At 41.4% G+C, this 15,573-nt stretch overlaps 2 protein-coding genes across 7 annotated transcripts in view; one reads left to right on the top strand and one right to left on the bottom strand.

The window, feature by feature from the left end:
* The window catches only part of R3HDM2 (R3H domain containing 2), a 146,331-nt gene that overhangs the window by 130,076 nt on the left and 682 nt on the right, over positions 1-15,573 (bottom strand). The window lies entirely within an intron of this gene.
* On the top strand, positions 1,923-3,383 carry LOC309641782 (protein FAM32A). The gene has a single exon (XM_082422262.1). It carries the CDS (start codon positions 1,949-1,951, stop codon positions 2,285-2,287), a length of 339 nt encoding a protein of 112 aa, XP_082278388.1. The 5' UTR covers positions 1,923-1,948; the 3' UTR covers positions 2,288-3,383.

Raw genomic sequence — 15,573 nt, 5'->3', positions numbered from 1 at the left:
CGTTTTTTTAAAAAATAAAAACTAGCTCCTAGTTTCACTGTTCTTTTCTATTGTTTCTCTGTTTTATTTATTTCTACTCTGATATTTATTTTCTTCCTTCTACTTACATTAGGTTTAGCTTGTTCTTCTTTTTCTAATTCCTGGAGGTGTAAAGTTAGGTTATTTGAAATCTTTCTCATTTCTTAATGTAGGCATTTGTCACTATGAACTTCCCTTTTAGAATTACTTTCGCTGTATCCCATAGGTTTTGTATTTAGTATATTGTATTTCCATTTTCATTCGTCTCTGGGTATTTTTTATTTTCTCTTTTTATTTCTTCTTTGACCTGTTGATTATTCAGTAGCATATGTTTAAGCTCTACATGTTTATGAATTTTCCAGTTTTCCTCTTATCATTGATTTCTAGTTTCACACCACTGTGGTCAGAAAAGATTCTTGACATGATTCGATCTTCTTAAATTTATTAAGACTTGTTTCATGCCTGACATATACTCTATCTTGGAGAATATTCCATGTGCACTTGAGAAGAATGTGTATTCTGTTACTTTTGGATGGAATGTTCTATACATGTGTGTTAAGTCTATCTGGTCTAACTTGTCATTTAAGGACAATGTTTCCTTACTGATTTTCTGTCTGCATGATTTATCCATTGATGAAAGTGGGGAATTAAGGTCCCCTATTATTGTATTGCTGTCTATTTCTCCCTTTAGGTCGGTTAATATTTACTTTAAGTGCTCCTAAAACCTGCCCCCTTTCTTATCTCTGTTAGTAACACCACCCAGTCACCCAAAACAGAAACTGAGAGTCACCTATTCACAATTACTTCCCTCACCTCTCATATTTAGCCAATTTCCAAACTCTGGCACCATCTCCTGGATCCACTTGATCTTCTCAGCTCCTGTCCTCTCTTCTCCACTCCCATCACTGATAGGCAGAGAATTTAGTTAATGGGACAAGACGTCCAGAGTTCTTTTTTGCCTCCAGCAGAGCAATTGGCTATGTCCACGATGATTGCTCTGTTGGCCTATCAGCCTTTATCCCTGAATAACTAAAATCTCTAACCTATCCTTGATGAACACGTAGTGTGAGTGAGAAATAAACCATTGTTTCAAGCTATTAAGATTTGGGGGTTGTTTCTTACCCATCATACCCATCTCTATCCTGATTTCAACATCTTCTGCACTACTACAACAGCCCCCTAACAAGTGTCTCTCCCTCCACTCTAAATCCCCTGTATTTTTCCAAAGTGCTACCAGAGTTACCTTTATAAAACAATCATTCCATTTCTCTGATGAAAATCTTCAGAGGTTCGTTTTTGCCTCAAAACATTCCAAAGTCCTTAATATACCTCTTAAAGCCTACCGCAAAATTAGGCTCTATATACATTCTCTCCAGCCATTCAAAATAATGCTACCTCTCCATACATACCATAGTTTTTAATACTCCTGAGTCTTTGCCCAGGCTAGTCTATCTGCTTGAAATGCATTCCCACCCTATACCACCCCACCCTACCTCTGTCTGCCTAGCCAAACAAACCACTTGGCAACTGTCCCTCCCATTTTCTCAACAGCTATTCAAATTTCTGTCTCTTCTCAAGGACCCTATTTTGCCAATGCTCTTTATTGGAACACACTAGCCCCCTAACCCAAAAGGATAAGTCTCCTAGATCACAAGGAATATCAGGGCTTTAAGGTAGGAGCTCCCTCAAATTCCTTTGTTCAGTTACCAAACATTTGTCCCCACCCCTTCTTGACCTTTTCCTCTATCTTAATAAAGGAAAGAATTTCACTCCATTATCACCCCTCTCTAATGTCTTTTGCTAATTCCCCGAACATATAAATAAGCTCAAGTCTCTCATCTTAAAAATCTCTTCCTTGGGACTTCTCTGGTGGTCCAGTGATTAAGACTCTGCACTTCGCTTTTTACGTTCCGGACGTCAGCCGGGCGCCATGGAGGCCTACGAGCAGGTCCAGAAGGCGCCCCTGAAGCTGAAAGGCGTGGCAGAGCTCGGAGTGACTAAGCGGAAGAAGAAAAAGAAGGACAAAGACAAGGCAAAACTGCTGGAAGCGATGGGAACAAGCAAAAAGAACGAGGAGGAGAAGCGGCGCGGCCTGGACAAACGGACACCGGCCCAGGCGGCCTTCGAGAAGATGCAGGAAAAGCGGCAAATGGAAAGGATCCTGAAGAAAGCGTCCAAAACCCACAAGCAGAGAGTAGAGGACTTCAACAGACACCTGGACACACTCACGGAGCACTATGACATTCCCAAAGTCAGCTGGACAAAGTAGCCTCCCCTCCTGGGGTATGGAGTGGCATCAAGGAGAAGCAGAAGGCAAAGTTGGGGTTATATTTGGTGCCTTTGGTATTTTCTAGAAACATTCTTTTACACTCATCCTTGCATCATCTGCTGAGACAGTGCTTTTCAAAGCTGTATGTCCTCATTCTGGAACCTGATTAAAATAAGACCGTCCTTTTACTCTATTTTGATTTCTCAGTAGCACATAGAAGAGAAACATTGTTAGTTTGGAAAGTGTATCCAGAGATTAAGGTTATTTCTGTGTAAGTGCCATGGAAGAGTGGTTTTACCCCCGAGTTGTATCTGACTCTTTGACAGCCAGCCAGCTGGCTTTGCCTGGATGAAACCGACTCCAGAGGACAAGGAGCTAATGCCAGCATGGCCTGCAGCACATAGACCCCTGTAGGGCCCTGCACAGGCTGCCCTTCCAAGCTCCCTCTAGCTTGGGGCTTATGCTCTCCCATCCAGGGCTTGGGGAAGCCACCTGCAGCTTCACGGTCTTCAGACTGCCCCCTCAGCCTCCTGGCCAGTGAGACAACACAGCCTGGGAAACAGAACAACCACCTAAGGCAAGGATGGAACGTACACCTTGTCCCTTTCTAAACCTGTGGCCAGCATGTAGCCTCTTCTCCCAATATCCCCATTCCAGACATGTCTAGTGGGTGTTACCATCACAGGCATTGCCAGTCAAGCACAGCATTCTTTGTAATGGAACCCAGACACAGCCTGCCATCTTACCTTCAACCCTGGGCTCCAGGCAGCCCCCCGTATTTATTCAGAGTTGGCACATAACATGTTTGGCGTTACTGGCCTAAGGACACCTCGAGGGTGATGGGACCGAGGCAGACCCCCAGCACAGACAGACGTGGGTGTAGTCGAAAGGAAGGACTCAGGTTCCCATGCTGGAGAGCCAGGATCTTTGAGGGCCTCTGTATACCCACCAGATAAGGATCAGATTGCATATGCTGTTGGGAAAAAATGTGTTGACATAGATGCTGAGAGAATAAGAAAGGCAGAAAACAAAACCATGTGTTGGGTTTGGGACTGTCATATGTGAAATGCAGAATAAAACAAAAAAAAGTTATTAACTATGAAAAAAAAAAAAAAAAGACTCTGCACTTCCAATGCAGGGGACACGGGTTTGATCCCTGGTCCGGGAAGATCCCACATGCCGTGGAGCAACTAAGCCTGTGCACCCCAACTACTGAGCCTGAGCTCTAGAGCCCAAAAGCCACAACTACTGAGCACATGCGCCCTAGAGTCTGTGCACCGCAACTACTGAGGCTGCGCGTCACAACTACTAAAGCCCGTGCGCCTACAGCCCGTGTTCCGCAACAAGAGAAGCCACCACAACGAAGAGTAGCCCCTGCTCGCCACAACTAGAGAAAGCCCAGGCGTAGCAACACAGACCCAAAACAGCCATAAATTAATTTTTAAAAATTCAATATATTTAAAAAAAAAGCCCCTACCTTTCTAGCCTTTTCTATAAATAATTCCCACAAACATCCCATGTGTAGGCATATCCTGTCCTTGAAGTTTGTCAAAGGCATCATGCTGCTCTGCTCTACACCTCCACCGTTTATGTAGGTAGTTCCTCCCCTACAGGTAGCTCTCTTCCTTATACCTGTCTACCTGGTTAACTCTTGTTGGCCCTTCAAGATTCATAACCCCCTGACAGAAAGTCTTTCCAGATCTCCATTGTACTTCCAAAGCACTTTGTGCATTCCTCTAGCTAAGAGTTCATCAGCCTGCAGTATCCTGACTGACTTCTCTAAGTTCTTTGAAGGTAAGGATTATGTCTTGTTTTTTTACACCCCCAGCACCTAATACTTCGTAACTATTCATATGCTAGTTGAATTAATGAATCCACTGAGACTCAATTCAAACTTCACCTTCTCTGAAAAGTTGAATCTGAAACTGTTATTTAGAATTAAGCATTCTTCCTCCTGCTTTCATATTACATTTTATTACCACCTTGTAACACTCATAACCTTGTAATTTATTTACTCTTTTGTAATCTATAAAAATAAAACACGAGCTCCTTGACAATAGGGACAATGTCGCATCTACCTTGGTATCTTTAGCATATAACACAATATCTAACCAAGAAACGGGCACCTATTAAATGTTTGAGTAAATGAGTAAGTTGCTCTTTCCATAAATTTTCTTGAGGTATTACCTGCCTTGAAGATCACTTTCTATTGTAAAAATGGAGAAGAAAGAGAAACTAAGAGAAGACCTTCTAACAAAGAACTGTCCTGGAAAGAAAACATATAGGTGATGTTTATTTTAACAAAGACTAATAATAAACTGAGTTTCTCCGATTTCTAAGCTAGTACTGTATGACAGGCTCATAGTGCACCAAAGCAAAAGCTGGGTTGGTAAGATGAAACAGTGGCAAGTGAATGCCTGTAATTCTTAATTGAAAATCTATAATCTTTTCAGAGGGCCTCAGGTGGCAGACTGCGTGTGTACGTGTGTGCGTATGGCTAAATTTGTGTCCCCTACTGCGGGAAATGAGCAAAGCACAAGTCAACAGTAAAGGAGAGGACAGAACAGAGAGAACAGAAGAGACTCATGGCCTAAAACACATTATGGATCTGAACAGATCCTATAGCTGAATCCAGTCAGACTGCTAAACTGAAAAGACAATTGCTATTTCCCAACCTATAAGAAACTAATAGGCAGAAAAACATTTATGAAAGCAATGTTAATTCCAAAGAGAAAAAGGAAAAAAAAGAGAAAAATAAAGCACACAGAAATAAAGCACCATTTTATCTCTGCCAATATAACTTCAATGCTGTTCTGTTACCTAACAGCACTGGAGAACATTATTTAGAGACTAGTAATTTGATCATGTTTAATGTAGACCGTCCTTCTGTGAGGTAGGCTATGCTTGCTGACTGTGGCCACCAAACAGATGTAAATACATCCCAGCTACATGGAAAGTGTGCTCATTAATATCTGTAGATACCTTTTTGTCTCTCTTCTGTATTATCTACTAACTACAGGTGAAGTAAAATACTGAAGCTCGCCTAAGAATTCATTAAGCGCAGCTTCAATCTCAAGTGTTTACATTTTAAATGAGTAAATGTATCAGGAAGTATTACTGTATTTAACCTTGAGATATCTCCAAAAGTCAATTTTCCTGTACCCTAAAAGGAAACAGACCAACAACTCCATTTTACATATAAAGACACTGATTCAGCAGAGTTCATGAGGGTAAACTCAGCACAGCCTCAGAGAACTTCAAACAGGGTTAAAAATTCAAGTCTCAAGCACTGGCTCTGATTTTACTCCCTCACAAAGCCTACACAGAAACTAAACAGGTTTGATTCCTTTCAGTAGTCCTATCTTATCAGTCAATCACACTTAATTTTTCAGCCATCACACTCATTCAGTTAAAAAGAAAGAAAAAATATTTCTGCACTATCATATAGGGAAAATACTCCAAGCGCAAACCCTCTTCGTCTTCCTCTTCTTTTCTGTCAAAAATACTGCTAAGGCAACTAAGCCATGTGCCACAACTACTGAGCCTGCGCTCTAAAGCCCGTGAGCTACAACTACTGAGCCCGAGTGCCACAACTACTGAAGCCCACGCGCCTAGAGCCCGTGCTCCGCAACAAGAGAAGCCAGCGCACCACAACATAGAGTAGCCCCCGCTCACCGCAACTAGAGAAAGCCCGCGTGCAGAAAGGAAGACCCAATGCAGCCATAAATAAAAAAAATTTTTCTAAATTAAAAAGAAATACTGCTAGGACAGAGAGTAAAACACAAAGAATAAATTTTAAACCAAATAACTCTGAAGGGAAAATAAGGAGAACTGGAAAGGGGGATAACTAATTTAAGGCTGAAGATACCATGATAAAGGTAAAACTTTGGTAGTACAGGCACAACTTAGTTCAGGATTTCAGTTGTTGGCCTTAGTATAGGGCAAAAACTTAGTTCAGGATTTCAGTTGTTGGCTTTAGTATAGCTCTGCCCCAAATCAAGACTCTAACAATGATCTCTCTTGGGTACAGTGTTAGCTAGGAGGGGCAAAACAACTGGCAAAGGGAATTCCCTGGTGGTCCAATTGTTAGGGCTCTGTGCTTCCACTGCAGGGTGCACGGGTTCAATCCCTAGTCGGGGAACTAAGATCCCGCGTGATGCGCCCAAAAAAAAAAAAACTGACAAAATCACAATCTAGACACAGACCTCTAGAACATATGCCTCAAATTATCTAATTATTTTTCTTTCCTTCTCTTTTCCTTACAGCTAGTAGAGGAATAAGCCAAAAATCACATGCTCTAGAGCTCTTCTGGCACTGGAGAGATCACGATCCTAGCAAATTTAACTTCAGTGTGAGCAGAAAACTTAGAATGGAATGTACAGAGGTAAACATGGTAAAGACAAAGAGGAACCCAGCTTTGTGGAAACTGGTCCAAGAGAGGCAGACAAAATGAGAGTTTTGGGGATGCCCTGAAGGGTTCCAGAACATTACACCTAAATGAAGGAAGGTTTCTGTGGTTTTCCGGTGGAGAGGCGTCCAGCTGAAACAATGGTATACCCCAGGGCAGCAAGGTGTGACAACAGGGAAGGTGAAAGAACAAGTAATTCATCTGTAGCTGAAGCCTAACCCTGAAAGCAAAGGGAAAACAGCAAAATGTAAGGCAGGTGAGATAAAGCAGCCAGATTTTAAAACTATATATGGGCTTCCCTGGTGGCACAGTGGTTAAGAATCTGCCTGCCAATGCAGGGGACACAGGTTCGAGCCCTGGTCCGAGAAGATCCCACATGCCGCAGAGCAACAAAGCCCGTGCACCACAACTACTGAGCCTGCGCTCTAGAGCCCGCGAGCCACAACTACTGAGTTCACGTGCCACAACTGAAGCCCGCGTACCTAGAACCCGTGCTCCACAAGAGAAGACACCACAGTGAGAAGCCCACACACCGCAACGAAGAGTAGGCCCTGCTCACCGCAACCAGAGAAAGCCCACGCACAGCAATGAAGACCCAACGCAGCCAAAAATAAAAAAATAAATAAGATAAATAAATTAAAAAAAAAAAAGAAAAAGATTCAAGAGAAACTGCAGAGATAAGAGGCTACTTAACTTATGATTACTGGATATTAAAGAGTAAGAAGGATTCAAGTATGACATCCAGGTTTCTGGCTTATGCAACTAGGTAGTATGATTCAAAGAAAAAAGAACTCAGAAAGAACAGATTTCCATGGAAAAATTATTTCTGCTGTGGGCATGTTGAGTCTGAGGTGCTGTGTAACAGTCAAATGGAGATGTTCAAGAGACCACTGAATAAATGAGCCTAGAGCTCAGGTAAGAGATCAGAACTGGAGACAGACTCACAAATTGCCAGCTTATAACAGATGCCAAGTGAAGCCATCAGGGTGGATGAGACTGACAAATAGAACAATGTTCTTCTAAATGTCATCCAAGACAACTGACCAGAGACATCACAAACACCTGGAATGTTTGTTAAAATACAAACTCCTGGGCTCCATCCCAAGCCTACTAAGTCAAAAATCTCTGGGGATAAGCCCAGGAACACACATTTCATTCATTCATTCCATAAATGTGTATTGAGGGACTATTCTAGGCATTAGGAATATAACAGATATAAAATAAACAAGGTCCCTGTCCCATAGGTTTTGAGTTCTAGGCATGGCCAGACTACAGGCAAGAAAACAAACAAGATAACTTAAGATAGTGTTAAGTGCTATGGAGAAAATAAAACAGAGAAATTTAGTGAAGCAATAGTAAGAACAGGAAAGTGTGGTACCAGGTAAGTCAGAGCAGCTGGCAGAGGCGAGATCATGAAGGCTTTTGTAAGCCACATTCTTAAATTCTCCAAGAGATGCTTATGCCTTTAAGGTTTAAGAATCAGAAGTAAAAGGGGAGAATACGACAGTAACCTTACGGAAAACACATATTTAAGGGATGAGCAGGAGAAAAAGAGCCAGGAATGCAAGTGGAAAAGAAAGTAGTATCACTGAAACATTTCAAGAAAGAGAAGGGTCAATATGACAAACACGCCAGAAAACCTGAATTAAGATAAGGATGAAAAGGAGTCCGTTAGATTAACAAGGCCCACCATGTTCTTCCCATTGATTTTGATGGATGCTGGGAGCTGCTCCACCAATAGTATTAGAAACACTAAGTGACCACTTCTCGTAGATGTGTATATTCACCTGTTACCCATCCATAGCACATTGTTTCCTAGAAGTTATCAGCTGGTTACTAGTCCTAGATCTTCTTCTTCCCTTCTCCCACAGAATCAAAAAGGAGAAAATATAATTTGTGAGTATAGGGAGAAAAAATGTATTTCAAATGTATCCCTTATTAAGTTTGGATTGTCACTGCCTTGATTACTTTCCTCCTAGTTCTGTTATAAACCTTACACAAGTCTGAACCACCCTTCTCCAAGGAAGTATTCCCCATAATGCTGCTCCTGTGCCAAAACCACGCACAAATTCTTACAACCGGCACATCCAACAAAAACGCAGCCCCCACAAAAATATGAACTGCATACCTGGAAAATCTAGTCTTTTAATATGAATGTTGACCACTTTAAGGTCCGATCAGCTTTTAAGAAAGAGAAAAGTGCTTTGCAGATATGAAATATGGTTTTGATCATTATTAATAATAAACACTGAGGCACAAATGTTGTTATCGACATGAAATATACCAAAAACATCCATACATGGAAGATAACGAATCAAGTGGCAAAGGAAACTAGCTAATAATGTTAAAAGTCTATCTCTATTCTGTACACTAGACAAGAATTGTATGGAAGACTAATAGTGGGAGCAAAATTACCTCCAAAAGATCAAGATAGCACTTGACTAGTCTGCAAACCAGCTTTTTCTCTTTCTTTTCCCACTACAGACTCACAACCAATAAATATCAATTAGAAATAAACTATTTTATTAAACTTAGAAGGTTTTGCATAGCACAGGAAACTGTAAACAAAACAGACAACCCTCAGAATGGGCGAAAATATTTGCAAATGAGGAAACCAACAAGGGATTAATCTCCAAAATACGTAAACAGCCATGCAGCTCAATATCGAAAAAACAAACAACTCAATCAAAAAACAGGCAGAAGAGGGACTTCCCTGGTGGCACAGAGGTTAAGAATCCGCCTGCCAATGCAGGGGACACGGGTTCGAGCCCTGGTCCGGGAAGATTCCCACATGCCACAGAGCAACTAAGCCCATGCGCCACAACTACTGAGCCTGTGCTCTAGAGTCCGTGAGCCACAACTACTGAGACCGCTCGCCTAGAGCCCATGCTCTGCAACAAGAGAAGGCACTGCAATGAGAAGCCCACACACCGCAACTAAGAGTAGCCCTCGCCCGCCGCAACTAAAGAAAGCCCACGCGCAGCAACAAAGACCCAACACAGCCAAAAATAAATAATAAATAAATAAATTTTTTTAAAAATGGGCAGAAGATCTAAACAGACATTTCTCCAAAGAAGACATACAGATGGCTAAAAAGAACATGAAAAGATGCTCAACATCATCTAATTATTAGAGAAATGCAAATCAAAACTACAATGAAGTATCACCTCATACCGGTCAGAGTGGCCATCATCAAAAAATCTACAAACAAAAAATGATGGAGAGGGTGCAGAAAAAAGGGAACCCTCCTACGCTGTTGGTGCGAATGTAAATTGGTACAGCCACTACAGAGAACAGTATGGAGGTTCCTTAAAAAACTAAAATAAACCCAGCAATCCCACTCCTGGGCATATACCTGGAGAAAACCATAAGTCACAAAGATACATGCACCCCAGTGTTCACTGCAGCACTATTAACAATAGCCAAGACATGGAAGCAATCTAAATGTCCATCATCAGAGGAATGGATAAAGAAGATGTGGTACATATATACAATGGAATATTACTCAGCCATAAAAAAGAACAAAATAATGCCATCTGCAGCAACATGGATGGACCCAGAGATTGTCATATTGAGTGAAGTAAGTCAGACACAGAAAGACAAATATCATATGTTTATATGTGGAATCTAAAAAAAAGGGTCCAATGAACTTATTTACAAAACAGAAATAGAGTCACAGATGTAGAAAACAAACTTATGGTTACCAAGTGGGAAAGAGGGGGAAGGGATAAATTGGGAGGCTGGGATTGACATACACACACTATTATATATAAAATAGGTAACTCATAAGAACCTACTATATAGCACAGGGAACTCTACCTAATACTCTGTAATGACCTATATGGGAAAAGAATCTAAACAAGAGTGGATATATGTATAACTGATTCACTCTACGGTACAGCAGAAACTAACACAACACTGTAAATCAACTATACTTCAATAAAAATTAATTTTATTTTAAAAAAAAGAGAAAGAAACTGAGTTATTTTAAACCCTGCTGATTACCTCACTTATCTTTACACTTCTAGCTCTACAGGATAAGGACTTAAGCTGAGATCTTTTGGGACCTGAGTAACTGCGTAGGTGCAAACCTATAGTTTTTACTTGCCTGCAAAAAATTTTGAGGTCTTCAATGAAAACCAAAAACAAGCTGCAAAACACATTATTAACGCCTTTAGAGCATTGGGCTAAGTCAGGGAAGAGACCTTACAAAAGCATTTAACCACTAGCTTCATTTTTTTTCCCCAAGAAAATACTGGGAAAGGCCTGAAAAGTACCTCCCAGGAAAAATCAAAGTCTTTGACAATTTAGAAAAGCAAGCAAGCAGTTAAAGGGACCGAAAAGATTTTTTGTTTTCTTGTGGTATACAAACTAAGGAGGAATAGAATAAAATGAGTCCTTTAAAAATACCAAAAGTGTTTTGACTATTGGGAGACATGACTGCCTGAGGCTTTTTTACCTTTTTTCCTCATTCTCTCTCTCATCTCAAGGCTGGGGTTCCCAATCTGATCAGTTCTTTTTTTAAAAGCACAGTTAAGTACTCTGGGAAACTTACTGTCAAAACTAGAAAACTGAAACAGCTTTCCCAGTATAGGTTCAAACAACTGGACTGAACAACTCATAAGAGATCTTGCAGAAAAGCAAAAAAAGGGGACTTCCCTGGTGGTCCAGTGGTAAAGACTCCACGCCCCCAATGCAAGGGGGCTGGGTTCTATCCTTAGTCAGGAAACTAGCTCCCACATGCATGCCACAATTAAGAGTCCACATGCCGCAACTAAGAGCCCACATGCCACAACTAAGGGATTCCGCATGCCGCAACAAAGTTCCCACATGCCGCAACTGAGACCCAGTGCAGCCAAAGAAATAAATAAATATTAAAAAAAAAAAAGAAGAAAAGCAAAAAGAACACCTGGATTTAGGAAACATCCCAGAATCTTTCCTTTCATACCACCTAAGTAAAAATGATGAAACCACTGCAGATTATTGTACTTAGGGCTTTCAACACCAATTTTTTTTAAGTGTTAGAGAAAATAGATACACACTAAGGAAATCTAAGGGAACTCAAAGAGGAGTTAAAACAGATCAAGGTTAAGAAATCTTTCCTATCTATATCTGTTTTCAGAAATAAATTCAAACTTAAGAAGGGGGACTTCCCCGGTGGCACAGTGGTTAAGAACCCACCTGCCAACGCAGGGGACACAGGTTCATTCCCTGGTCCAGGAAGATCCCACATACCATGGAGCAACTAAGCCCGTGCGCCACAACTACTGAGCCTGTGCTCTAGAGCCCGCGAGCCACAACTACTGAGCCTGTGCGCCACAACTACTGAAGCCCGCGCACCTAGAGCCCGTGCTCCGCCACAAGAGAAGCCACTGCAATGAGAAGCCCGCGCACCACAACGAAGAGTAGCCCCCGCTCACCACAACGAGAGAAAGCCTGCGTGCAGCAACAAAGACCCAGCGCAGCCAACAAAAAAAAAAAAAAAAAAAAAAACTTAAGAAGGAATGGACAGAGTAACTTTATTGGAGAGATGGAACAAGTGCTACACTGCTAAAGTGACAATCATGGTAAGAACAAAAGGTAACCACTAAAAGACAATTAAGTGGCATGTTTTCTACAGACAGTGAAAAGGATACAGCTGAAGGAAAATACTAAAGCCACTGTGTATGAAGAATATCTCTAAAATTAGACCCACCAACTGTATTCATGCACACATATTCAAGCCATGAGTCCAGTTATTTTTCCTACTTATAAGTTGGCAGCACATTCCACAGAGGGACACCCAGAGTCCTTTATCCCATCTTACAAGTAGGCATAGGGGGAAAAAAACAAAACAAAACACACACACACACACACACACACACACACACAGACAAATACACACAGACACAGAATTTCACAAAATTCTCTCCTCTGTACTTCCTGGGACCATGTAACCAAAATGCAACACTTTTTATCCCTTCCTCAAAATCTGCTTTTTCCTGAAAGCTTTCCTTGAGTTCATGAAGAGATCTGGTACAGGAATAAGCAATGCATCATTCAGAAACCATTACCTATACTGAAACATTGTCAGTACTCAGTACAGTATTTATCTCTAAGAGGTGAGAACATGGCATAGAGATGTTTGAATGTCTCTGGGTCCTGAGAAAGACTTCTCAGAAACTTTGTGAAAGGATTTTAAAAGAGACAAGAGAAATGAGGTAGAAGCCTTTATTAATGTGCCAAAATTATGTCAGGAATTATTCACAAAATGAGAATATACCTCTTTACAATAATAATAACTGAACCAGATCCAGTCCAATAGATACAAGTTCCCCAATTCTCCCACTCCCACTTCCCACTCAAACCGTTCTCTCATGGGCCTGGAAGCTTTCAATGTCCTGGCAAAAGTTTAAGCAAAAACCTAGCTTTGCAACCAGCATTCCTACAAAGTGTTAAAAGCACTACCTCGCCCGCTTTGCCTTCCTAAGTTGGAAAACAGTTGCCAGGACTGCCCCAAAGAGAAATCTCATCCAGGCCACTCTAGCCAGAAGATCAATGAAGGTAACAAATATACCAATCAAGAAATGAGAAAGGAAAAAATAAATGAGGGATAAACCACACAACTCAGGGGGCCTGCTCTTTTTACCCTCAAACTTAATATAATTTAGTTGCTAAAAATGACCCCACAAATGGATTTGTAGAAAAAAGGATCAGATGTTCCCCAAAACCGAACACTCCACCATTGTTAAAGAAAGCTATTCTTCCAAGTTTTCAAGCTCAACTGTCTCCACATGAATGGGGGAAAAAAATCTAACCCATACAGCCCAGACCATAAATATTAACATCTTCAGTGTACTGAAAAATTCAAAGTGGAACCAGCCTACTCAGTTCTCTGAGGCCAAAGAGGTAAGGATGGTGATGTTCGTCTCATCAGAGATGTGAACAAACCTCAAGGCAAGAGCCTGAAACAGTAAAAATTCTAGCCACATGAAATCTGAGATAATCTTCCTCGGAGACCACCAACACCACACTCCATCCTCTCTGCCTTCAAAGTGCTTTCACTCAATGACCTGAAAGCACAAGACTTCTGTCAAAACAGAAACGTGGCAAGAACTCACACACAAAAAAACTCAAGTTCTTCCAGTAAATACCTTACAAAATCCTAGTGGAAATACGTGTCTCTCATTTATGACAATGAGAGAGTTCAAGAATAAAACTCCTCTTCTTGGGGACTTCCCTGGTGGTTCAGTGGTAAAGAATCTGCCTTACAACACAGGGGACGCGGGTTTGAACCCTGGTCAGGAAACTAAGATCCCACATGCCACGGGGCAACTAACCCTGTGTGCCACAGCTACCGAGTTCGCACGCCTCAACTAGAGCCCACGCGCTCTGGAAGCTGTGCACCACAACTACAGAGCCCACGCACCCTGGAGCCCGCACGCCACAACTAGAGAGAAGCCCACACACCACAACCAAGAGCCCGCATGCCTCAACGAAGATCCCCCCCTGTGCCGCAACTAAGACCCGACACAGCCAAAAATAAAAATAAAACAAATAAATCTTTAAAAAAAAAAACCTCTTCTTTACCTATTCAATCAATAAATTTGTTGAGCACCTACTGCATATCAAGGGCTATACTAAGGGCTGAGGATACAGCAACTAACAAAACAAGACCATCTAAACCTCATGAAACTTACACTCTAATGCGGGAGACTAAATATGTATAGTATGTTATAGGTTGATAAGGGGTAAGGAGGAAAATAAAGCAAAATGGGATAGGAAGTTATGTAAATATATGTGGAGGAATGGCTTTGCAATATAGATAGCTGAAGAAATGTCACTGTTAGAGTGAAGCCCTCTATTTGAGTAAAGCCCTGAAGGTGAGGGCACAAGGCTATGCAGGTTTACACGGAAAAGGTGATCCATGAAGACCCAAGTGCCAGCTGCTGAGGCAGAAGTGTGCCTGATGTGCTCAAGGAACTGAGCGGAGACCAGTGAATATGTTTGGGGCGGGGGGGGGGGGGGGGGGGGGAGGGGGCGGGGGAGGAGGTTGCTACATATCTTGGACTTTAAAGACGACTGTAAAGTCTCTGATTTTTATTCTGATAGAGGAAGGTAACCAACTCCTCTTCAGACTTCTTTCAATTTAAAAAAATCAGGCACCCTATTCTTATATGTGCAAGTTTTTTAATTTTTGTTTTAAATTGAAGATCTACAGTGTAGATCCTAGAGTGGACGCGAAACTGGAACTTAAACTCTGAAATACAACTTTCGCTGACAGTTCATCAGACCTTCAAGAAAGATTCTCTGTTCTCTCAACCCTGTGGAGAACTGCAATAGGGAGGAAAAATACAACTAAAAGTGAACTGAATGGACTAACTACTACCACCTTCCACCACTATTTAAGCCATTTCAGTCTTGATGTCCCAGACTCCAAAAAGGGGGGGAAAAAACAGGAGAAATAAAACGAGAGGTGAAAAAAAAAAGCATTAGGAAGAAAGAGGAGCCATAAACAACTGATTCAAGTGCCAATTTGACTATCCAAAAATACAATAAAAAGGCAAGGAATGTGTGACATTCCTGAAGTGGAACCTGTCACCTCCCTCCTCCCCAGTCTCCATGCTGCCTACCAACATAGACAGGGCTCAGGCGTCTCAATTTTGGTTAAGTCTCTTTGAAAATATATATATATAAAAGGACATTCATCCAACTGAGAGCTGAATTTAAAATTTCCAACACCTCCCTTTGATTTAATGAACCTCTGGGACTGTTATTCGATCATTTCTCATCATTATCCAAGAACAATTCACTTTGAGTGAATAAATATTCTGTGGACTTACTAGGCTAATGGTCACAAACGTTGAAATTTTGGGTTCTACAGGTAACCGAAATCGAG

Source organism: Balaenoptera physalus (genome assembly GCF_965194825.1).
Source record: "Balaenoptera physalus genome assembly, chromosome: 13".
In the NCBI taxonomy this organism is placed as follows: domain Eukaryota; kingdom Metazoa; phylum Chordata; class Mammalia; order Artiodactyla; family Balaenopteridae; genus Balaenoptera; species Balaenoptera physalus.
Note: the sequence above shows the minus strand (reverse complement) of the source record. Positions and strands in the feature narration are given on the sequence as shown.